Source organism: Vanrija albida (genome assembly GCF_041260175.1).
Source record: "Vanrija albida strain AlHP1 chromosome Unknown contig_2, whole genome shotgun sequence".
NCBI lineage: Eukaryota > Fungi > Basidiomycota > Tremellomycetes > Trichosporonales > Trichosporonaceae > Vanrija > Vanrija albida.
In genome coordinates, this window is record NW_027191421.1 from 1,859,452 (window position 1) to 1,882,628 (window position 23,177).

Here is a 23,177-nt window from a genome sequence, read left to right on the forward strand (position 1 = left end):
AGAAGTGCAAGTGCGAATGGTGGGTTTAGTGGTGTGTGACGGCCGCGGTCGGCTCACGCGAGGCGCAGCCAGCGGCATCAGTCAGCGCGTCAGCGCTGGGCTGGGTGTATCACCACGTGGACCAAGTCACGAGGGGTGGAGGTTCGCCGACTACGACGAAAGAGTGGAGGCCGGTGGAATGGAATGGGCAAAGTCGCGCATCGGACGACCCCTCTTTCATACATCGCTCTCCCTCCCGCTGCTTCATCGGCATCTCCATTGCATACAGCAAGCGAGCATCTCCTTCAGACCCACCGCTATCCTCTGGTATTCACCAAAAACAATGTCGTCGCTCCAGTTCCAAGCTCCCCCTCTGGACATTTCGTGAGCTCAGCATCTTCGCCGGCAGGGCAGTGTCACTGACGCGTATAGGTCGGTCCTGCACGGCGGCTTCCACCACCCCGTGCTCCGCAAGTACCAGAACAATGGACGCAACCTCACCAAGGACATGTTCATGTACCCCATCTTCATCTCGGACGACCCCGACGCCGAGGAGATTGTCGCTACCCTTCCCGGGCAGAAGCGCTGGGGCATCAACAAGCTCGAGGGCTTCCTCGGCCCCCTTGTCAAGAAGGGCCTCAAGAGCGTCATCCTGTTCGGAGTTCCCATGAAGATGAACAAGGTGAGCAGGCCTGTGTGCTTCGAGTAGGGCGCGGCCACTGCTGACATTGTGTTAGGACGAGGTTGGCTCGCCTGCCGATGACCCGGAGACTCCAGTGATCAAGGCTCTGCACCTCCTCTCCAAGCTCTTCCCCGACCTTTTCCTCGCTGTCGACGTCTGCCTGTGCGAGTACACTTCTCACGGTCACTGTGGCGTCATGTCCAAGCTCCCCAACCCGACTCACAGCAACTTCCCTACCCTCGACGCCGAGCGTTCCGCGCAGCGCATTGCCGAGGTCGCCCTTGCGTATGCCGAGGCTGGTGCCCACTGTGTCGCTCCCAGTGACATGATGGATGGACGTATCCGCGCCATCAAGCTTGCCCTCATGCAGCACGGCTACGGAAACCGTGTTACTCTGATGAGCTACGCGGCCAAGTTTGCCTCTGGCCTGTACGGGCCGTTCCGGTAAGCATCTAGATGGGTTGGGTTCCTTGCGCGCATATTGACCCCTCTATCAGCGATGCCGCTGGAAGTGCGCCCGAGTACGGCAACCGCAAGTGTTACCAGCTCCCTCCCAATGCCCGTGGCCTCGCGCGCCGTGCCATTGTACGTACAAGCGATCGTCGAATGAGAGCCGTCCTGACCACTCCCAACAGAAGCGTGACGCTGCCGAAGGTGCCGACATCCTGATGGTGAAGCCTACACTTCCCTACCTTGACATTGTGTCCGACTGCGCCCAGCTCGAGCCCGACCACCCTGTCGCAGTGTACCAGGTTTCGGGAGAGTACGCCATGGTTGTTGCCGGCGCAGAGAAGGGCATCTACGACCTGAAGCAGATGGCTTTCGAGACCGTCGAGTCGTTTGTCCGTGCCGGAGCAACCGTCATCATCTCATACTTTACTCCCCAATTCCTCGACTGGCTTGACGAGCCTCGGACTGAGTAGACGATTCCACCACAAAACAACCATAGCCACGACATGCACCACTTCTCATGATGTGTTTGGCTGCGACAAGCCTGTCAAGCCTGTTTTTCTATGTCTTCATGGGTTTGCGGTCTGCATGCTAGGTACTTGCTCGCCTTCTAATGGTCGAGATGCTTAATCGCCTCTCAACTTCTCCCAGTCTAGATGCTTGCCAGGCCAAGTTTCACCACCGTTCACGATCAGGTCTCGCTCCTGCACGACCCGCATCTCACGTAGCCTCATTCGCCTAGCCTTTCGCTTCGGGTCGGTGGGGTTGAGAGGTGGGGCATTGTCAAGCTCGGTGTCGGAGGGGATGACCGAGTCGTGATGAGGAGTGTTCTCGTGGATCGGCTTGGGGGTTGCCGAGCCAGACGAAGCCACGTCCAGGCTGTACAAGTGGGTGCGCAACAGGATCTGCTGCACTGTCAAGAGCGCATGCGAAACCGCAGATGCCAGGGGAGAAAGGCCAGGTTGTGTTGCGCCAGGGCGCTGGTAGTGACCGAGCACGAGAGCAGAGAACAGATCGCCAACGCCAGAGAAGTAGCCACGAATGGTGGGCAAGGCGAAACCGTACGTCTGCGGCTTGTCACCATCCCAAGTGCTCGCAAAGCACACAAGAATGTCGTCCTCGGGCTCTCCCACTCCGACGGCATCGTACCATGGGGGCTTGGGGTCCGGGACGAACCGGGTGTAAGAGGCTGGAGGCGGGGGCAAGCCGAGCTGGGAGACGAGCCCAATGGGCAACGGGATCGACGACAGGACCACGTGAGGCACGCCGTAGTTGACGTGCAAGGCCGTCAAAGCCTCGTGAAGAGACGCCACAGAGTCGATCTTGACGCCAGAGAGAAGCCTGATCAAGGTTAGTCACGCCTTTGAGCAGGGGCTCACTCTGTCTCAAATTGATTGGGCGTGATGATGGTGGCAGTTTTCAGGAGGCTCTTGTACACTGGGACAACGTCTGGGCTGACATAAAGGCCAGTACCAATGTCGCCCATGACAGCTGATGGCCCGTTAGATCTGCACTGGAATAGCCAGCCACCACACTTACGATCCAAGAGGTAGACCAGACCCTCGTTTTGACGCATGCGCTCGACCTGCTTGCCAATGACGCGAAGGGCTTCCGCGCCGGGAATGTAACCTGTCAAGAGACGCGCATGAGACACCAGGCCGTTTGTCCAGAGTCCCTCAAAGATGGCCTCGAGCTGTTCGGGCGACGTCTTGGTGCCGTTGGTGTGGCCGTACCCAGTGTGGTTGGAGAACTGCACCGTGTTGACAACGTCTACATCGTAGCCCAGCATCTGCAGCGGGAACGTGGCCGCTCGGTTGCCTGTGGGGTGTCAGTCGAGTCGTGCAGTCGCAGCGTTCGACAACTTGCCAACATAGCCAGAAACGACATGGGACTGGATCGACAGGATCCTCGTTTGATCCAGTGGAGCCATCGTGTTGAATGTTTGCCAGTCGGCTGTCGGTCGGCTCCAGTTGCACTCTGCCTAGGATGCAACGCTTGAGGATGTCGCTGGTTGATGACCAATGTGTAGGACTTGAACTGGCCAGCAGCAGCTCTGCGAGACGACGGCTGATGTTGCTCTTTCGTGCTCTCCCAGTCGAGTCGTCACTATCGGCTCGGCTGTGGATACGACGGGGCTGACCGATACACTCGGTAAGGGATAAGGGGGGAGAATGACGGGGTTTCCAAATGACACATACTTTTCCGACCGTGTCGTTGTATTACATCATAGTCGGCAAGGATGCACGTGATCCGACCAACCCAAACCAATCCTACATTTTTTTCAAGCTTTGTTCAATGCCGATACGCCTGCCGCTGTCGCCTTGATGTACAATCAAGTTCAGCGCGTGATGGATGGTTTGTGGCAGAGGGGCGAGCATTGCGGTACTGCGGACAGGCGGTGTGTCTGATGAGACGCCAAACTGAGGCATCCATTGTGATACCGCTGTCTGTCAAAGCGGCGTGTGTTGTGTGAAGGATTCGCCATGTCGGTATTCTGGCCGTGCCCTTTTCTGCCACAATGCAAGAGTTTGTAATGACATTACAAAAGGGCCAACTGCCTGATTTGCAGTGAAAATTGATCCCGCTAATCAGTTGTTCCAGTTTTGTCTCTTTTCTTTCGGCTTTTCGTTTAGGTGCTTTGCTTGGCTGGATACCGCGCGTGCCCCTTGCCTCTCTCTCTCTGCTCTTGCGCCTGCCTGCACGCTTGTGGCCACCCACCAAACGTTCTACTGGATGGACGCAGGCGGACTCTGGGCAGTTTACGCTCGCCCCGCCCTCGTAGTATATGCACACTGTGGGTGGGGTAGAGGAGGAACGAGTGTGTGCCTGCCCAGCAGCGTTTGGCTGGCTGGTTGCAGCATAGAGAAGGAGGGAGACGATGCGCCCGCCCTGCGAGCCCGCCCGTCCGCCAACCTGCCCCTCCCCCAGCCGCCCCCGCCGCCGTCTACCTGCCTGCCCTTTGCACATGCATGCCAATTGCACCCACCCACGACCATTCCGTTTTCCTTTCTTCCTCTCACCACCAGGACACTAATCCAGTGTCCGACACCATCCATTTTCTTCTCGACTTCCAGTCACCCCCCTTCCCAAAAAGCGTTCATCGCAAGAGCCCCTCGCATCGCCAGAGACTCGCATTGGGCATCCTCCCCTCCCCCCACCCACCGGCCCCCTCTTTTCTTCATCGAGTGGCCACCTCATCCCACCCAAAAAGTTTGTCTCTCAACACCCCTTGTTGAAGACAAACCCGACAGTTTCCATCACTGATTGTTACCTCGCCCAACGGTAACACTCTCGGTTTCTCTCCCTGGTCGACTGGTATTGTTGCTAGTCTACCAGCCCACATTGTCGACTTCTGTTGGCAATATCTTACCTCAAGCGTAATCCCGTGCCCTCTACGACTGTTCATTCCTCCACGCCGTCTCACGAGACACACACGCAAATGAGCAAGGCCTCGACTCCACCAAACCAGCCAGCCAGCTCAGCCACCACCCCCAACACCTCTGCCTGGTCCCGTGGCCCTCCTGCTGCGGCGTCCAACCAGTCTTCTGCTGTGCCCTCGGCCGTTTCGACTCCGCCCAACGGAGCGACCAGCAATGACCCGCTGACCGGCTCCACCCCCGTGTCCATCGGGGCCAACCCAAAGTGGGGCAACTTGATGGTCGGCGGAAACGGTGATTTCCAGCCTCGAGGTGAGAATCCCATCCGCGCCACCGTCTCGTACGCGGGTCTGCCGACAGCACTGCTGCAGTCTGGCGGGGCCCGTCCTCGCCTTTGCCTCCTCCTCACGCACCCTTTTGTCTCATTTTGATGGCAGAGTGCTAACAATACATCCTCAGGAAACCTCGCCTTCGGTACGGTCGACTCGCCCAACCCATTGCTGTCATCATCGCCTGCGGCGCCCGCGACCACCGGGAGCCACCTGAATGATGCAGTCAAGACGTTTGGCACGATTGAGGCTGAGACGACGGCCACTGCACCTGGTATGGTCCGCCCTCCTCGGCGCACCAGCGGCGGCGCTGCGTCTGCCGCGCCTTCTGGTCTCCCTCAGAAGTCGAAGCTGGATGTGCACTCGCTTTTTGGCAAGCCCCACCCGCAGCCCTCGGCTGCGTCTGGCTCGGCTTCGCCATCGCAAGTTCCCCAGGCAGGCTCGCCCATCCAGGACCGCCGCCAGTCTATCCCCCACGGCTCGTTCCCTGGTGCCAACGGACTGCCCGGCGGCCCTGCTCCTCACCAGTACCAGCCTATCCCCGGTCAGCAGCAGCACCTTCGCCCCCCGCAAGGCATCCCGGGCCAGCCCCGTTCTCCCGTCATGGGCGTTGCTCAGCCCCAGTTCTCTGGCCAGGTTCCCCCTCAGCAAGGGTACCGTGTCCCTCAGCAACAGATGCAGGGTGGCCAGCAGCCCATTCGCCCCACTGGTGTCAATGGACCCATCGGCGTCGCTCGTCCTATGATGGGTCAGCAGCCGTACGGCATCCCTCATGGCCAGGCTCAAGGCTACCCCATCATGTACCCCGGACAGGGCGGATACTTCGTGAGTCGAGCAATGATAAAGAGATTGGGATTCTAACATGGCCAGTACCATCCGTATGACCAGCAGCAGTACGGAATTGCGCAGCAGTGGCCGCCTCAGCAGCAGCAGCAGCACCCTTCCAACATCCCCCTCTCTCCTCGCGCTGCCCAGGCCCAGCTTGGAGGTTCGCCCGCCCCACCCAATGCCAACCTGCCCGGTAGCGCCGGTGGAAGCACCATGCCGACCCCTCCCAGCCGGCCTCAGAGCCTTGTAGGCGGACACCAGTCGACCCCCTCGAATGCGTCCGTCTCCCCGATTCCAAGCACCCCTTCGCGTCCCCTGCAGCCCGGCACCCCTTTCACTCCTCAGCTGACGCCTGGTGGACAAGGTCCTCAGACGCCTACCGGCCTGTCTGCCGGCGCCATGGCCTTCACTCCGCGTGCCAAGTCTGCGATCAAGATTTCTCGCCCAGATGGCACAGCGCTCGACCTCGCGCAGGCCGCAGCCGAGGCCAACCGTCCGACTTCGTCGGGTGCCAGCGGTACCGCTACGCCCGACGCGGCCGCCGAGGAGCCACCCAAGAAGAAGTTGCCCGCCCTTCCCGTCATCGTTCGTCTGGAGTCTGAAGAGCAGAAGAAGGCTCGTCTGGCCGAAGATGAGAAGCGCAAAAAGATTCAGGAGCAAGAGGAGAAGGAGGAACAGGAGCGCAAGGAGCGCGTCGAGCGTCGTGCCAAGGAGGAGCGTGAACGCAAGGCTAAGGAGGACGAGACCAAGGAGCAGGAGGCTAAGGAGAAGGCCGAGCAGGAGCAGGCGGCTAATGAGGAGCAGCTCAAGGTACGTACTACGCACCGCCGAACCGGTGGCAATAAAAGCTTACCCATTGCCACACAGGCTAAGAGCGATGCCCCTGCCCCTGTCGAGGTCGCCGAGCCCAAGGCGGCCGCCGAGCCTAAGCCTGAGCCCGTCAGCTCTGAGACCCCGAAGGAGCCTGAGGCTACCCCGACGCCGGTTGAGAAGCAGGCTGCTACTCCCGAGCCTGCCGAGGAGCCTCGCCGTGCCCTCCTCACCCCCACCACCCAGTCGGCCGTTGGCTCTCCTCTCTCCTCACCCGCATTGATTGCGGCCGGCCTTCCAGCCAAGCCCCTCGGTGCTATCAACGGCGGTCGCCGTTCGACTCCTTCAACTCTGGACCTGAAGGGATCGCCCGCTCCGTCTGCTAGCGCCACCACCGTGCCGTCGACGCCATCGGCGCTCGGCACTGCCAAGGCCATCGAGGACCTTGGTGCTGTGGAGTACCCCGAGTCGGTGAAGCCTCAGAACGCGAACCTCAACGCGAACAGCGAGCCCGGCAAGTTCCGGTACGACCGAGACTTCCTCATGCAGTTCATGGAGGTCTGCAAGGAGCGCCCCGAATCCCTCCCTCCTCTCGAGGAGATTGGCCTGGAGGCTGATTCATCCAACGGCTTCGGCCGTCGCCAGGGCAGCCGTTCCTCGTTGCCACCTGCCAGCCGCGGTACGATGGGCGGCATGGGTAGCGGCAACATTGGCAGGGGTGGATTCGCCAACACTATGGGCTCTTTCGGCTTTGCGTCTGGTGCGTCGATCCGAAACACGACGAGCGAGGAGCGTTACAAGCTCTCGCTCATGCAATCCGGTGCAGGTGGTCGCTCGATGACCAGGACTGCCAGCCAGGGCGGTGGATTGCCTCACATGGCTCCCTCCAACTCGAGGGCAGGCTCCAAGCGCGAGCGTGTCAAGCGCCCGGCGCCGGTTGTCAACGACCCCGATGTCGCTCCTCTTGCCATTACAGCCAATGCTTGGGTGAACGCCCGCTCTGCTGGCAACGACGAGTCGTCGCCTGTCTACATTGAGCGCAAGGTTAAGGCCTTGCTCAACAAGCTCACGGAGGAGAAGTTCGACTCGATCTCCACTCAGATTCTCGAGTGGGCCAACAAGTCGAGCCAGGAAACCGACGGCATGACCCTGAAGCTTGTTATCAAGCTCGTCTTCGAGAAGTCGACGGACGAGGCTCACTGGTCGGCCATGTACGCCAAGCTTTGTCGCCTGCTACTGGACCGCCTGGACCCCAACGTCTCTGAAGTCATCGAGGGCAAGCAGGTGTCCGGTGGCAGCCTGTTCCGCAAGTACCTCCTTGGTCGTTGCCAGGCCGACTTTGAGGCCGGATGGAAGGCGCGTGAGGATGCCGCGCGATTGGCATCTGCCAAGAGCGAGGAGGACAAGGCGAAGGCTGCCGAGGCTGCCGAGGTCAAGGATGGCGGCGATGCCCCCATGATGAGCGACGAGTACTATGCTGCTCAGAAGGCCAAGCGCCGCGGTCTTGGTCTCGTGCAGCTCATCGGTGAGCTGTACAAGCTCGAAATGCTCTCCAAGAACGTCATCAGAGAGTGTCTCGTCCGCCTCCTCGGCAACGTCGAGAACCCCGACGAGGAAGACCTCGAGTCCACTTGCAAGCTTCTCACCACTGTTGGCAAGCAGTTCGACGCGGCTTCGGCCAAGTCGATGAGCCTTGTGTTCGACCGCCTGCAGATTCTCCTCGACAGCGAAGTCATTTCGTCTCGTATCCGTTTCATGATCATGGTAAGTCGCATCTTTCGTGGAAGAAGAGGTTGAGAAGCTGATGATGTCAGGATGTCGTCGACCTCCGCAAGCACAAGTGGCAGTCCCGCAAGGAGGTGGTTCCTACCACCATCGCTCAGATTCACCAGCAGGCTGCCCGCGAGAACGCCGAGAAGGCACAGGCCGCTCGCGAGTCTATCTCTCGCGGTGGCTCTCGTGCTGGTCACGCACGACGCGAAGCACCCCAGCAGCCTGGCGAATGGCAGTCTGTTGGCGGTGCTAGCGGCGCCCGCCCACCACCTCAGCGCCCCACCGACTTCTCCCAGATCGGCCGTGGTGTCAGCTCCGCGGGTCTTCCCAGTGCCCCTACTTTCGGCCCCTCGGGCGTCTTTGCCCGAAACAAGAAGGGCGGTACTGCCGGCAGCACTCCTCCCCTGTCGCGCCACTCGTCTACCACCAACATGTTCGGCGTTCTCAACGAGTCCACCGACAGCGCGGCACCAAGCAGCGCCGAGGCTGCCGACGCTCCTCAGCGCAGGAAGCTCAACCTTGCTCCTCGCACCAAGCCGCTTCCTGGCCAGGATGACGACGGCGAGGAGGATGGCGACCAGGCTAGCGACGACGGCGAGGAGGTCGAGGCCGAGGCCGAGGCTGCTGGTCCTTCGATGACCGAGGAAGCAGCTAAGCAGAAGATTGCCGTCGACGTCAAGGAGCTCTGGGGAGAGAAGGACGCTGGTGGCTCGCGCGACCCCGACGACATTGTCGAGTACTACCGCGCTCTTCCCTCCGAGTACCGATACCTCTTGTCGGAGAAGCTTTCTGAGGACGTCTTCCGCATTGCCAAGATCCGCGACGCTGATGTTGTGGCGAGAGGATGGGCAGCTGCTCTCAAGGGCGATGCCGCGTCTGCCGAGGACCTCAAGAAGGGGTAAGTCATTTATTAATCCTGACGCGGCAGAGTCGTTTCCTGACATGAACAGTGTTGAGGCCCGGATGCCTTCGCTTGACGACGACTCGATCGACTTCCCCCAGGCCTTCAAGGCTATTGCCATCCTCATGCGCAGTCTTTCGCTCGGCCAGGACGAGATCGACACCCTGGTGGAGAAGATTGATGTCTACGGCGAGCCCCGAATTACGCCGAAGATGAAGCTCGAGCGGGCATTCACCGCGCTCGACGAGGAAGCAGCTGCGGCTTAAGCTCCGACTTGAATCCCCCATTCATTGCATACCGGACGCTTCTGTCACAACCTTCCACAATACCCATCGCTTAGCATATATTCACTCGCATGGCTGCATGGACGGCAACGCATCTAGTTCCTCATATGGCATTCGGTAAAGTGCTCTCTACCTCATCGTCACCTTAATGTATGTCTCCCACCCGGCCTCCAACGCATCATCCACCCCCATCCCCATCCCTCCCTCCACAACTTCCCCTCCCCCCACCATGTCTCGACCCGATTTTGTGAATGTGTGGATCCGACTCGGCCTGCTTGTACGTACTTGCTAATAGCTGCCCTCAGAGGTCACCGACGCCTTTGGGCAAGGTGCGCTGGTTATGATCTTGGGCAAGCTAGTTAGATTAGCTGCATGCATAGAGCCATAAGATTGAACAGCGAGAGCACCGGTCCAAGTTGTGTTTGACGGAGCCATTTCGCCACTTTCGGCTGATGACTGACCACGCGTCATCGCGTCGAGCGAGGGTTTCAGGCGCGAGCGAGCACCAACTTGTCAGACAAGTTGACTTCACCTTCACCCTTGTCACTCACCCCTCATGTCTTCTCCCCAACCGCAGCGCCTCGCGCTAGTGCTTGGGTCGGCCTTGCTCCTCCGACTTGGTCTTTTCGCGAGCACTGGGATCTCGGCGGCTCTGGAACGCCGACCCGAGCTCACGTCGCCCTTGACTTCATTTCGCAGCCGTGAGCAGCCTGTCTCGCACTGTCCACTTCTCTGACGCAGCCCAGTCAAGGAGGGGGTGTTTCTGAGAGACACTGGGTTTGACCCATACGCGGGCGGTGTATTCCATCACGTACGTCTGACGAGCCAGGTCGAGGAAAGCTGCTGACCTCGCCAGTCGCCATTGTACCTCCTCTTCTTCACCTACATCGTCCCCGTCTACTCGAGGGCGCTGACTGCCGCGCTATGGTCTCTGGCGGACGTGTTGGGCGCCGTCCTCCTCGTTCGGATATGGCAGGCGCGCTCGACGCTCTCGGCCGCGAGCAGGAAGCCGGCCGACAAGAGCCGCGACTACCTCGTTGCGCTCCTGTAGGTTGCTGGGTCTCGTGTGAGAGCCGGTGCTGACCACCCGCAGGTACCTGTTCAACCCCTACACCCTCCTTTCCTGCCTGGCGAGGTCGACAACGAGCCTGGACAACGTCCTGACGCTGGCAGCCATCGCTGGCGCCTTCACTGGTGAGGTGACCGCGCGCCCGCGGCTGGATCCCACTGACACGCGTGCAGGACAGAACGGGCTGTCAATGACAGCGTTGGCCGTGGCGGCGCAGACGGCTTGGTACCCCCTCCTCCTTCTGCCCGCCATCCTCCTTGTTCAGAAGCAGTACTCGTCTGCTCGGCCCAAGTGGATCGTCGGTGCTGCCGCCTTCGTGGCGGTGTTCGCAGGGCTTACCCTCGTGTCGATCAGTGTGCTGGGCACAGGCTGGATACACCGAACCTGGGGAATTGTGTAAGTGCAAGATGTGCCCGGCCCCCCACTCACGCCGCAGCCTCACAGCATCCGACCTCACGCCCAACGTCGGCATGTGGTGGTACTTCTTCACTGAGATCTTCGACCACTTCCGCCTCTTCTTCCAGGGCGTCTTCCAGGTGCGTGCAGTCAATGCCGATTCCTGGTCTTGGCACTGACAGACGGCGCAGTTTCATCTTGCGATCTACGTCGCCCCACTGTGTCTCCGGCTCAGCGACCCGGCGTTCATCCTTCTGATCCAGATCGGAGCCATCTCGACGTGGAAGAGTTACCCGACGCTCGGCGACATGGCGCTCTGGGCGGGATTCCTCGGATGCTTTCCCGAGATTGTCGCCAGTATGTCTCAGAGTATTGCCCGTTGTCTCATCTGCTCACATCCTAAAGATCTGCAGCACCCTCTACTGTCGTTGACGGTCCACCTGTACACCAGCATCCTCCTTCCGCTCCTGCATTCGCTGTGGCTTCTCACCGGGACCGGAAACGCAAACTTCTTCTACGCCGCGACCATGGTCTATGGGTTGAACTCGACATTGACGATTGCGGACGTTCTGGGCGCTGGGATCGTGCACCACATCAAGGGCAAGCTGAGGGAGCTGACATCGACCGAGGCGACCAGCACAAAGGATGGCGAGGAGACGGAAAACTGGTCGATCGTGCAGCTCGCCACGCTCGATTGATAGTGAAGCAATATACAATAAATGACATAGAGTTGACTAGTAAGGTCGTCTAAATATGCAAGAGAGCCCCAATGAGCAATGACAAGAATGCGAGACAGAGTCCTTCACGATGACCCGAGGTGTGGGCGGAAGAGGCGACCGGAGTGGTTGAAATGAATGAGGAACCACATTTGCCGTTGACCGTGGAGACGGCCGAAGAGATGATTGTGCTGTTCAAGGAGGTGGTATTGGCGGTCCATGCAGCCAGGTGATTCATGAGGAGACCAGAACAAGGAGAGCAAGTAGGAGTCGAGGTAGTCGGGATTCTGCACCAGAGTCAGCGTCACAAACCAATATCGACGCCGCCCGCGCTGATCCCGACGGGGCCGACAGCACGCCAAGACGCTAACGGTGATCGAGATCGGGCTTGCGCCCACTCACATGTTTCCTGCTGGCAGCATCCAGAGATACATGTCGTCTGGCTTGACGTTGGCCAGAGCTTCGAGGTAGCAGTAGACGCCAGTGCTTGGGTTGATGAGACCCGATGCCGTGCGCATCAGCGCATAGTTGCCGATGCCGGTCTGAGCCTGCTTGGCCACTGCCTTGCCCCCACTCAGATCATTGCCGCAGTTGGCTCTGTCGGCAAAGGCAGTCAGGATCGAGGTGAAGGCCTGGTCGCAACCTTGAGGCGAGGGCTGAGGCGAATGCGAGTAGGCGATGAGCTCGTTGAGAAATGTCCAGTTGCCAGTGCCGGTAGCGTCCTGCACTCGATTCTTGTACGCCGACGAAGTGGAGAGGAGAAGAGAGAAGGGAAGGCAGGTCATGAACTGAGCCGACGGCGCAATCAATGTGCCGACGTACTCCAGGCATGACTGGGATAAAGAGTAGGAGAGCGCGTCGAGGGGTGTTGGTACGGGCTGCGGTGGTGTCGCAGGAATGGACGTTGGTGCTTTTGGAGGAGGGACGTCTGCGCGGGTAGCGGTTGTTGATGAGCTTGGCACTGCCGAGGTGGCCTCTGACCCCGGGTCAGAGGCGCCGTCGCCTCCTGCTGATGATGACGGCGAGAATGTGATGATGCCCTTCTCCGAGGTTGTAGACTCGGTCGAACTTGTCAACGGTGGCTCTACGACGCCCGAATGGTCGGAAGCGCCAGATCCCTGTCGTGGTCGGTGACGGGGGATGGGCGATGGTGCCAGCCTCTCAGGCGGTAGGCCGCGCGGCCGCGAGTCGTAGTGGTGGTGATGCCGCTCCGTTGCCGAACCGACACTGGCGACGATGAGAGCTAGTCCCCATATCGACAGGCGCATGGCTGTCGTCGGCCAAGCGACGTCGATGGTGGTGGTGGTGGGTGAATGAGATTAGAAATGCCAAGGCAACACGACTCTAGTTGGGAGAGTGTGATGCGACCGGTACCGAGGCGGTAGTGTACTGTGTACTGTGTGTGTGTGTGATGAAGATGAACAATGGCGAGGTGTGATGAAACGAACAAAGCTCAAAGGGTTGCCAGCGGTGAGCGAGCGAGCGAGCCAAGAAAGAGAGATCGGTCGTCTGTCCACTCTGGCAAACCCAATCGGTCCAAGGTGGTGGTTATTACATGGCTCGCATGCCGCTACTCTGAACCCTTTGATTTTGTTCTGGGAGTCGTTGTTCTCCCCATGTACAGGGTGGGCCTATGAACTCTGTCTTTGCATTGTCGTGGTGCTGCTCCTTCTGTGCGTTGCGCTGCGTACGTGTTGTACGGCAGGCAGGCAGTGCACAAGTCAACGACGAGCTCGTCGCCCAATGTTGGGTGGATACGTACGTACCTTTTTTTGCGGTGCCTCTTCAAGACAGGCAGAGTGACTCCCGCGTCAAGTTCCCCCCGGGTCTGCGGCGGCGGCGGCGGCGGCGCGGGGCAAAACGAGGCGCGGTCGAGGCGTAGGCGGCGGCGGGTGGGCAGGCGGGCGTCGGCGCGGGCGGGCGGGCGGCGGGCGGGCGGCGTCTGGGCCTGGCCCTCTAGGACTTGGTTTGGCCCGAGCCGCCCCCCTCCGCGTCCCTTACATTTGGGGCCTGTTGTGCCGGCCGGGGCACGCGCCGCCGCCGCCTCCTCCGCCTCCGCCGCCGCGAGCGAGGGCTGACGATCCATGCGTCTAACACCCTCCCCCCACCTTTTTTTTGCTCTGGCCCTTCATGTGCACAACCAAAGCAATCAACATGCAGCGAGGCAACAGGACTGGCAGCATCCGCGCGGCAGGGAATGCATGCTGTGACCACGACTCCAACGACACAAGACCATTACGTATCCCTACCAGCCATGACACTCCACCGGCAGCCGCAGTGGTCAACCGGCGACTTGGCAGCCACATTGTCAGTGTTGGCATGCCACGGCGCCTGGTGCCGTTTCCAGAAGCGACGCGACCCAGCAACCGCCCTAGAGGTGGCTAACGGCGTTTTGGAACGGCTTGCGCGCAGGGGGTGGGGTGGAGGAGGCTTGCCTTGCGATGAGTGGCCCGTGCAACGCGACAGGCAGAAAGCAGCCAACATGAGGCATGTTGGCACACATGGGCATCATGCTTGCTTGCTCGCTCCAGCAGTGTGCCGTCAAACTTCAAGGCCTCGGAGGCTCCGAGGTACGGCTCCCTCTCTCGCTCCAAACCTGTTTCCTGGCAAGAGTCTCGGCTCGAGACTTTACCCTGGTCCCGCCAGCCACCTGTTCCCCCCCGTGCCCCTCTCTTCCCCCTTGACCGACCTGTCGGTGCCCCTGGCCTGGCACGCAGATGGCGACTCTCCTTCTTCCCGTATCGCGTCGCCGCAGTCACACAAAGCACACTCCCAACACCACTGGAATCACTCTCTCCAGTCAATTCCTTTGATTCAAAGCCACCGCAGCAGCATCGCAGCCGCAGCAGATCACTCACTCCCAGCACAGCCCGTCCCCGCAGCAAAGACCGGCGGCTCTGGCCAGTCTGGACTGGCTTGCTGCATTCATTGCCTTGCCCATCAGGCCGTGGTGAATACCCTGCATGCATACTTACGTAGCGCGCAGCAAGCTAGGCCTCTTTGGTCACATTGCTGCGTCGCAGCGTCGTGCTATTATTACTAATGCGATCCAACCCTCACTGACTTGGTATAAACAGACATCGCGGTGCCTTGATCGTAATATTGGACTGGAAATGCAATGATGCACCTAGGACTACACTTCACGACCAATGCATTGTTGTTACGACTCTCGACGGTGGCTTTCACCTCACAACCGTTGATAGAAGTGCTTGATGCTTCCCCAGACTCATTGCTACCGTCTCTCACGCCTCGTCCACATCCATCGCGCTCCCGCCGGGCGCAGGGGCACCGCCCTCCGCGACCCAAGCATCAATCTTGGCCTTGAGCTCGACATCTGGAATGACGTCCTCATACTTGAGCCTGCGATAGGTCAGAATACGATGGCTCAATTCCTCCGAGTGCACTCACGGGACGTTGTTGAAGGGGTCCAGATCCTTGGAGAGGAGGACAGCGCGAATAGTGCTGCGGTCCACCGTCACGCGCGAGACAGGGAGGATGACGGGGTCCTTCATCACTGCGAGGGGGTCAGACAACAGGGCAATCACGAGATCGAGAGATAAACTCACAGGTAGCGAGCAGCGGGTCTGAAGACGTTAGCAAAACGACCATGTTCCAAAACCCACCGAGGAACTCGTCTGGGATCTCTCGCTCGTCTTCAATCTCAATGGTGGCCTTGGCATCCTTGACGCGGTTGGCGAAGCTCACAATGGCATCGACTTCACCAGCTGTCATGATGGCGCGATTTCTAAGCACACGTGCGAAGCGCTCGAAAAGCTCCGGCGTGTAGCTACGCTGGTCGTTTGCGACAGCCCGAATGAAGTCGGCCTCTTGCCCAAGGTTGAGATAGATTTGAGCAATGGCAGCCAGCAGTGGCTTGGGCTTGAACGAGAAGCGATCCGGGTCGGTCACCTTGAGGTCCTGCATCTTAGGACCGACGAGGTTGACAAGATTCTCGTCGAGTGACTGTGATTATCAGCATACTTCCACCGGGAGCGCGTTCAAGACCTACAGCTGCCAGGCGATTGACAATCTCCCCAACCAGGAATGGCTCCTTGGTGGTGTCGGTGAAATCGCGGATCAGTTCGACACATTCACGCCCCTGCTGCGTGTGGAATGGGGCCTGGGACTCTGCTGACCTCAACTGACTGTCGAGATCAGTGCGCTCCGCTTCCTCCAGTCGCGACCAAGACGCGTCATCAGCCTTTTGGGATCGGATCGAGTTGATCTTCGCCAGATTCGTGAGCGACTCCTCCAGGTGGAAGGTTGTGTCGCTCATCAACATGTTGACAAACTTGATGAACATGTCGAAGTCGTCACTGGGAGGAGAGTTAGAATTCCCGAACGGCCTTGGTTGCTCACTGCCTGGCCTTCACAAACGCTTCGCGGTGTAAGGGGTTGGACCACATTGATTTGATGATATGACTGATATCGCGCCTGAATGAGAACTTGTCTGACCTGGGTAAGCACTGCATCACAAGGCAAGACAAGGACGTACCCCAGAACTGGGTGTGGCCTCCGGTCATCTCGACATCTGCCTTGTCAGCGCCTGCCATCTCAGCAACCGCTCACCGATGAAGAAACGAATCAATGACGGCATGAGATACTGAATCGACAGCGGGTGAACGCTGAGGCGGTCGAAGATGGGCCCGCGCCGGTGGTACCCAACAGGATACAGACCGTTGGAGAGAATCTGGTAGGTCAGAGACAGCTCATCTGGCGATGCCGTGACGCACTGATACCATCTTCGCCTTCAGGAATGGGTTGTTCACATAGCCTGGCGCAAGGAAAGTGATGACGAAGGTGATGAGAATGTCCTTGTCGGCATCGTCCAGTGCGTCGGGGCAGTAGCTGAAGGTTAGCCACTCGATCCAGCAACACACGTACTGAGCAAGGAAGTCGTAGTACTCGACAACGTTGTCAAAGAGATACTCTGGCAACATGCGGAACTCGCGGGGGGCTTCGGCGGGAAGCGGGAGGCTAAGACAATGGTCAGCTTAATCGAACTAACGGCCGCTGACACGCACGAGATGGGAACCTGGGGGTGCTGGTGCTTGGGATCCACCATGCGCAACAGCCAGGTCATAAGGAATCCACAATAGGTGACATTCAGCCGTGTCAGCCTGGGATCCTGAAGTTGTGTGTCATAGGCGTGCAGTGACGCATGCAGAGTCGCGATATCGCCCTTCAGCTTGGTGATCTGCGCCTCTCCCTGAGCTTGAGTAGCAGGGTTCTAAAGAATCAGCTGTAGTTGAAGATGGACAGACGATCAACTCACCGCTGCCCACTCCTCACGTCCTGCCTCAAGTCTCTTGAGCTCCTTCTCCATGTCCGAGATATTGCGCTCAGCTTTGACCCTCGTGGCAACCGTTTTACCCAAACCGAGGTGGTGAACGGCATTCAGGAGGAAGAACAAATCGGAAATGAAGTTCGGCTTGGTATCGAGGTCCATGGCAGCGCCATAGAACTCGTCGGCCTCTTCTTTGGTTGCTTTGATCTTCGTCTCATCAGTGACGTCAATCCGCTTGCTGTGGCGGTAGTACTCTGGGTCGACTTTGTCGATCTGCCACGATCAGCACCTTGTGTATCAGAAAGGCTGCTCTTACTTTGGAGAACTGAATGTCCATGACTGGCTCGAACAGCTTCAGCAGAACGGCCTGCACGTTGGTCATAAAGCCATCCGACGAAACCGAACGATGATCGACCTAGAATGGTCAGTCGGCAAAGAACACCAACAGGAGCACTCACTTGCATCCCTGAACGCTTCGCGTTGAGCTTCACGACCGAGGCAAAGAAGTCGAGTGCCCCTTCCCGTGACTCTGGAGATGCACGGATGATGCTGTTGTAGATGGAAAACAGGGAAGATTGGAGGTACTCGAGACTGTGGCGAAGATTTGCCTTGTTCGCGTCGATGTCGGCGGTCTGTCGGTCCGTAGGGTTCGAGAAGTGCTCTTTCCAGATCTCCGGCTGCGAACAGTTAGCAGTTTTCGCCGGTCATGACCCACGAATTCGCGAGGGTACACGCTCAGCCTCGTCAGAGGGCCAAGAAGTGATTGCCATTCAAGCCTCGCAGCCGTTACCCCAGGAGCCACCCAAACTGGAAGCGAAGGCAACTGCGTTCGTCAGCCTCCACAAATGCCGTGTTACAGCTACATGCACTTACCAGGGCTGCAATAGGCTTGACCTGGACGAGAAGAGAGACGGCGCCAAGATAATTGCGCCAGTCGTTCCCCAGAAGGTCCGGTGTGGGGATGATCTTGAACCACTCTTGGAAGAAGAGGCTCAAAGTAGGGGTGATGACATCGGCCATGGATCCATCCGTAAATCCAGCTGCAAGGTCATTGAGGAATGGAACCAAGTCCGACGGAGCGAGTGCGCCTTTGCTCTGGGTCGCAACCGACGACGACGACAGTGGGTCGCTGTTGCCAGTGGACGGGGAAGTAACACCGAGAAGAAGAGGAAGGAACTCGGCAGGTCCGACAGGACGGCTGTACAAGAGTTCAGTTCTGAACGCTCCGACGCGTCGCCAAGCACTCACCTCGGTGGCTGGGGGAACATGGTGGGATCCTCCAGAGTCATTCCACTGTATGAGATGATGAGCTGTTTCAGCTCATCAAAGGCGGCAGCCCATTTCGCCTTCTCATCCTTGCTGTATTGCAGCTTGTTGAAGTCTCGGTTGGCGGTGTACAAGCGCTTCCATGCGCCAGTGAGATACTCGAAGACGGTCTCGTCCTGGGGCAATCCCGCGAGAACCGTCAGCTGGTCGGGGTCATCCCTGTGGGCGTTAGAAATGCATTATACGCAGAAGAGAGCGTACGATGTCGCCATGGAAGTGGGGTCAAGAGAAAGTCTTGCGATAAGGAGCCTATCACGGAGGGCGAGGTTCACGTTCAGCGCACCCGGGTTGCCTTTGATGTCAGTGGCCTGTGGCTGTTGGTAAGCTGCTACTCACCTGGGTTCTCTTCCTTGATCTCGCCCTCAAGGTCCTTCAGCCAGCACAACTTCCAGTTGCTGGCCTCCGCCTCTGACTTCTGTACGGTGCGTTAGCATAACACGCTAATCATGCTGACTCCACATACCTTGAGCGTGACGGAGAAGACCTTACCAACCGTTTGGGACTCCCAAACGTCGTAACTCAGAAGGGGGGCGGAAGGAGTGCTAGCTGGAGCGACGCGGGGTGGAGCAGCAGGAGCAGGGGAGGAAGATGTCTGGAATCGGCGCTTGACTGCAGACGTTGAAGGCGGTGGGGACGGCTTGGCAACGGGAGTCGCCGGCTTTGCCACAGGAGGCTTCGGGGCCGGCGTTGGTGAGGGAGATTGCTGCGTCGTAGCCGGGGTGTTCAAGGAGAGCAAACGAGAGGACGCGGAAGGAGGGTGGTGGGCCTCCCGGCTCTCTTGCGGCGTAGAAGACGCCTCTGCGGGCTGAGCTTGCTGCTGCGTCTGGGGAGGGCCACCGAGACGGGCAAGCCGTTTGAGACGCATCTACGAGAGATGTGTCAGTAGCCGGACCGCAATGACCTGTCGAAGCTCGCGTTCTCACCTTCTCAGCCTCGCTGAGGTTGGGGTCGTTGGCTGACATGATGTGGTGCTGAGGATAAGAAAGAGAATGAGAGAGAAACGCGTTGAGTGATCGTCTTAAGGAGAACAAGCCGGGTATCGACGATGCGCTCGTCATCGTTGTCGGTAACATTCCCACGGTCGATGTCCTGCTAATGAAGCCATCAACAAAGTCTAACTTGGCCGTCATTCGAGTGTTGCATCATTACACCTATCCACCATGGCCCACGTCGTAGCACCGTTAGACCTGCCATCAAGTTACAAGGACAGTCAATCAGAGGTCTGTAGAGTGCTGTGACTCGTGCGTACACAGGTTGACCCCAGGCAGCTCGACCGCGAGACTGAGAGGCGCCTGCTGTCTTCCTCCACCACCCTCTATGTCGGCAACTTGAGCTTCTACACCACCGAAGCCCAGATTTACGAGCGTACGTCTTGCCGCAGTTGCTCCTTTGCCCCAAAGCTCTGACACAGATGCAGTCTTCTCGGGATGTGCGTCTCCAGAGGAAGGCGGTGGCATTAAGAGGTACGGTTGTTGCGACCATCAATTCCCGCACCCACTCACCCACTGCCCACAGGATCATCATGGGTCTCGACCGTCACAACAAGTAGGCAGGCGTTAAACGCAATCACTGACGACAGAACCCCTTGTGGCTTTGCCTTCGTGGAGTATTATCTCCACTCCGAGGCCGTCGCATCCCTCCGTTACATCTCGGGAACGAAGCTGGACGAGCGTATTATCCGCTGCGACTTGGACCCTGGCTACAAGGAGGGTCGTCAGTTCGGACGAGGCAAGAGCGGAGGACAAGTTCGTGACGAGTTCAGGCAAGAGTACGACAGTGGGCGCGGCGGTTGGGGTCACCAGCGCCTCGAGATGGAGCGACGACAGCAGGAGCAGGACCGCCTTCGCCAGCAGGTCCAGTTCGACACCTATGCCGCTATCGGTGGCCTTGGCCAGGCTGGCGCTGATGTGCCAACTGGAGAGGCGGCCGAGCGGAGTAAGCGTGCGCGCAGCGAGGAGGAGTATGAGCGCCGAGACGAAGACGAAGGCAAGAGGTTCCGTAGTGAGCGCGACGACGAGTAGCCGCTGTACTTTGATGTAGACTGTGACACCGCCTCTGCAGTATCATTGTGCATAATGCCTATTCCTCTACTTTTGCACGCCAGTGTAAATGGGCCACTTCTTCTCGTTGACCTGGGTCTGGCCTGCTGGCGATCCAGGGATGGTCTTCTTCAGGCTCTGCAAGAGTGTTAGTGGCCGTGGCCTCCATACCGCCATGGCAACTCACCAGCTTGGTGAAGACACAAGAGTTGAGCGCCTTCTCGGGTTTCCGGCAGGCCTGGAAGTACTGCAATCAAGTGTCAGACATGCCACACACAGCGGCCGTGGTAGCTCACCTGGTTGTTCTTCTCCAGACACTGCCAGTGAGCGTCGAACTCGGCGAGGCAGGATTCCCTGATCTTGCCAATGCTGCGTTCCAGTATCAGCAACACTGGTCGGGCTCCATGACAAGCTCGGCTGGGCTCACATCTCCTGGGTGCAGCGCGTCACCTTGCGGCCCTCGGCGAGGCAGTGAGCGGGGTCGCGGTTCTCGTTCTTGCAGAGCATGAAGTCCTCTGGGCAAATGGTTAGTCGCGCCGTGTTTTGTGCAGAGTCGTCGACTTGCCGTTGACCTCCTTGCAGTAGTCGCCGATGAAGAACGAGGCGCTCTTCAATGGGGCCGACGTGACACCGAGCTCGTCGACATGAGGGACCGAGGTCGGCAAGGGGTTGGGGTCCGAGTAGGGCTTGTCGTTGAAGACTGCTCCGCGGTGGCTGGCCATGGCTGCTCGTTGAACAAGTGGTAGAGGTGGTGGTTCAAGAGTCGGTCAGGAGGGGATGTGTGTGTGTTGTGAGTCGTCGGCCGCACAACACTTGGACGCCGTTCCGAGATGCTTTGTGACGCTGAGCAAGAGGACGTCAGTGATAGGATGGGTTGGAGCAAGCATTGGCTGGCGGGCGGGCGGCCTGGCTGGTAGGCTGGGTACCTCGGCTGCCTCCGCTAAGCTGGCTGCAGGCTGACTTCAGAATGAGCGGCCGCTCGCGTGGCTAATACCGAAAATCCCGGTCTTCACCCCAGGTGAGAGCGACCGTGTGGCGGCAGTGGCATGTTTCAGGGTGGAAGCTGTCCCCTTGACGCGTCCGTCTCTGTCTGGCTTGCCTGCCTGCCTGCCGCTTGCCGCCTACCGCCTGCCTGCCTGTGTGTGCCCGTCTCTCCTCTTGTCCGCGATCGTCATCACTCACGGCCGCCAGTCAACTCACGACGACCATCCCATCGCGATTCCGCCCTCACTTCCTACTCCTTTGTCTCCGTCCTATTGCTTCTTGACAACATTCAGCCCTCCACCTCCCCCATTACCGTTGCCACCCACCTCGACCACGCTCATTTCCACTGTCGTCGCTTGGCAGCCGCTCTCCATTGGCCAGCACTACCCCAGATCATGTCCAGTCTGTCGTCATCAACAGCAGCCCCGTCGGGCGATGGCCCAGTTCGCCTCCCATCAATCTCGCGAACCGGTCGCCGGTCCTCTCAATCTGCATCGAGTGCTGGAGGCGTCGTTCGACGACCGTCACGAGCAACGCACCCTCCCGTCGTGCCGTCCAAGCCCCTTACCCATCACGAGGCGCTCGAGGCACTCCGGGCCTTCCTCAAGGAGCGTTCATCATACGATGTCTTCCCCGTCAGCTTTCGTCTGATCGTTCTCGACAGCCAGTTGAAGGTCAAGAAGGCTCTCGACGTCATGTTACTCTACGGTCAGTGGCCACCCTCGAGCACGACGCGAACCGCGCTCATCTTACAGGCGTCGTCTCCGCACCGCTGTGGAACACGACCAGCGCCACGTTTGCTGGCATGTTCACAGTCCAGGACGTTATCCATCTTATCCAGTTCTACTACCATACCTCGAGTTGGGAAGGAGCAACGGCCGATGTCGAGCAGTTCAGGCTACAGAGTCTCAGAGGTATGCCGCTACCGCAGACTGATGAGCTGACCAACCAGACATTGAGCGCGAACTGCACGTTCCTCCACCGCCCCTGCTTTCTATTCACCCCCTCCGACCCCTGTTCGATGCCTGCAAGTTCTTGATCCAGACACATGCCCGTCGTCTCCCCTTGATAGACAAGGACTCGCAGACCGATGGAGAGGTTGTGATCAGTGTCTTGACGCAGTACCGAGTGCTCAAGTTCATTGCCATGAACGTAAGTGGCAGTGGGCTCAGCCAAAGCTCACTATTTCAGTGCCGTGATATCACGCAGTACTTGACGGCTGGTGTCCAAGAGCTCGGTATCGGAACCTATGTCAAGGACCCGACTGCCGAGAACCCTTTCGCCCCAATCGCGACGGCGACGCTTCAAACCACCGTCTTTGATGTCGTTCACATGTTCTCGGAACTGGGAATCAGCGCCGTGCCAATTGTTGATGATGAAGGAAAGGTGGTGAACCTTTACGAGACGGTCGATGTGATTGTGAGTCGCATCTCCAAAGTGCCACTGCTTCCCTAACACATTCTCCCAGACCCTCGTCCGACTTGGCGCGTACCAGTCATTGGACTTTACGATTGCCCAGGCGCTCAAGCAGAGGGCCCTCGACTTCCCAGGTGTCGTTACGTGCCACCCCAAGGACTCGTTGGGCGCCGTCTTCTCGTTGATCAAGATTCGACGTGTCCATCGCTTAGTCGTCGTCGCTGGCGCCGATGACCCCCAGCCTGGCCGCTTGGTTGGCGTGATCAGCTTGAGTGACATCATGAGGCACCTTATTGTGAGTAACTTTGCGGCCCCAACAGCGCCCATGGCTGACGATTCAGAACGATGGTGTTCTTCCAGAGCACATGCCGCCAACTGAAGAGGTTGCGGAGTCGGCTATCGAGGAGGACAGCTAAGTATTGGTATACAGTAGACTGTTGAACTAGAGGTGAACCCTGTACCCTGCTTCTGTACCATGCATGACGATAACGTTGCTTGTGGAGGCGACGGTTTGATCGCTGGAGTGGTTGG

General features: G+C 58.9%; 9 protein-coding genes across 9 annotated transcripts; 5 read left to right on the plus strand and 4 right to left on the minus strand.

Moving 5' to 3' along the window:
* Positions 1–322: 322 nt before the first annotated feature.
* HEM2 (Aminolevulinate dehydratase) lies at positions 323–1,584 on the plus strand (the record flags this gene model as incomplete). Its single annotated transcript, XM_069350967.1, has 5 exons — positions 323–363; positions 412–661; positions 717–1,105; positions 1,159–1,246; positions 1,297–1,584. The coding sequence occupies 5 exons, from the start codon at positions 323–325 to the stop codon at positions 1,582–1,584; spliced, it is 1,056 nt and encodes a 351-aa protein (XP_069211353.1).
* Positions 1,585–1,737: 153 nt separating this feature from the next.
* BUD16 (putative pyridoxal kinase) lies at positions 1,738–3,041 on the minus strand (the record flags this gene model as incomplete). Its single annotated transcript, XM_069350968.1, has 4 exons — positions 1,738–2,452; positions 2,491–2,602; positions 2,651–2,929; positions 2,978–3,041. 4 exons carry the CDS (start codon positions 3,039–3,041, stop codon positions 1,738–1,740), a joined length of 1,170 nt encoding a protein of 389 aa, XP_069211354.1.
* A 1,509-nt stretch (positions 3,042–4,550) lies between these two features.
* Positions 4,551–9,395, plus strand: Q8F55_002367 (uncharacterized protein; the record flags this gene model as incomplete). The annotated part of the gene is made up of 6 exons (XM_069350969.1): positions 4,551–4,800; positions 4,948–5,642; positions 5,688–6,455; positions 6,513–8,219; positions 8,270–9,126; positions 9,179–9,395. The coding sequence occupies 6 exons, from the start codon at positions 4,551–4,553 to the stop codon at positions 9,393–9,395; spliced, it is 4,494 nt and encodes a 1,497-aa protein (XP_069211355.1).
* Positions 9,396–9,969: 574 nt separating this feature from the next.
* On the plus strand, positions 9,970–11,576 carry Q8F55_002368 (uncharacterized protein; the record flags this gene model as incomplete). The annotated part of the gene is made up of 8 exons (XM_069350970.1): positions 9,970–10,114; positions 10,160–10,224; positions 10,270–10,460; positions 10,507–10,607; positions 10,656–10,878; positions 10,919–11,018; positions 11,070–11,235; positions 11,284–11,576. 8 exons carry the CDS (start codon positions 9,970–9,972, stop codon positions 11,574–11,576), a joined length of 1,284 nt encoding a protein of 427 aa, XP_069211356.1.
* A 416-nt stretch (positions 11,577–11,992) lies between these two features.
* Q8F55_002369 (uncharacterized protein) lies at positions 11,993–12,862 on the minus strand (the record flags this gene model as incomplete). Its single annotated transcript, XM_069350971.1, has 1 exon — positions 11,993–12,862. The coding sequence occupies one exon, from the start codon at positions 12,860–12,862 to the stop codon at positions 11,993–11,995; it is 870 nt and encodes a 289-aa protein (XP_069211357.1).
* A 1,974-nt stretch (positions 12,863–14,836) lies between these two features.
* Positions 14,837–19,169, minus strand: UFD2 (Ubiquitin conjugation factor E4; the record flags this gene model as incomplete). Its single annotated transcript, XM_069350972.1, has 20 exons — positions 14,837–14,954; positions 15,003–15,108; positions 15,161–15,178; positions 15,218–15,557; positions 15,604–15,910; positions 15,954–16,044; positions 16,090–16,125; positions 16,164–16,284; positions 16,328–16,571; positions 16,619–16,824; positions 16,870–17,154; positions 17,198–17,296; positions 17,340–17,558; positions 17,597–17,704; positions 17,755–18,079; positions 18,130–18,366; positions 18,409–18,499; positions 18,544–18,622; positions 18,671–19,072; positions 19,131–19,169. The coding sequence occupies 20 exons, from the start codon at positions 19,167–19,169 to the stop codon at positions 14,837–14,839; spliced, it is 3,471 nt and encodes a 1,156-aa protein (XP_069211358.1).
* A 198-nt stretch (positions 19,170–19,367) lies between these two features.
* On the plus strand, positions 19,368–20,228 carry CBC2 (nuclear cap binding complex subunit; the record flags this gene model as incomplete). Its single annotated transcript, XM_069350973.1, has 5 exons — positions 19,368–19,427; positions 19,476–19,572; positions 19,625–19,670; positions 19,723–19,752; positions 19,787–20,228. The coding sequence occupies 5 exons, from the start codon at positions 19,368–19,370 to the stop codon at positions 20,226–20,228; spliced, it is 675 nt and encodes a 224-aa protein (XP_069211359.1).
* Positions 20,229–20,294: 66 nt separating this feature from the next.
* On the minus strand, positions 20,295–20,968 carry NdufA8 (ndufa8, NADH-ubiquinone oxidoreductase complex I 19kd subunit; the record flags this gene model as incomplete). Its single annotated transcript, XM_069350974.1, has 5 exons — positions 20,295–20,384; positions 20,434–20,493; positions 20,543–20,615; positions 20,674–20,761; positions 20,812–20,968. 5 exons carry the CDS (start codon positions 20,966–20,968, stop codon positions 20,295–20,297), a joined length of 468 nt encoding a protein of 155 aa, XP_069211360.1.
* Positions 20,969–21,625: 657 nt separating this feature from the next.
* SNF4 (AMP-activated serine/threonine-protein kinase regulatory subunit) lies at positions 21,626–23,062 on the plus strand (the record flags this gene model as incomplete). Its single annotated transcript, XM_069350975.1, has 6 exons — positions 21,626–21,938; positions 21,986–22,144; positions 22,183–22,382; positions 22,422–22,649; positions 22,699–22,941; positions 22,988–23,062. The coding sequence occupies 6 exons, from the start codon at positions 21,626–21,628 to the stop codon at positions 23,060–23,062; spliced, it is 1,218 nt and encodes a 405-aa protein (XP_069211361.1).
* Positions 23,063–23,177: the final 115 nt, after the last annotated feature.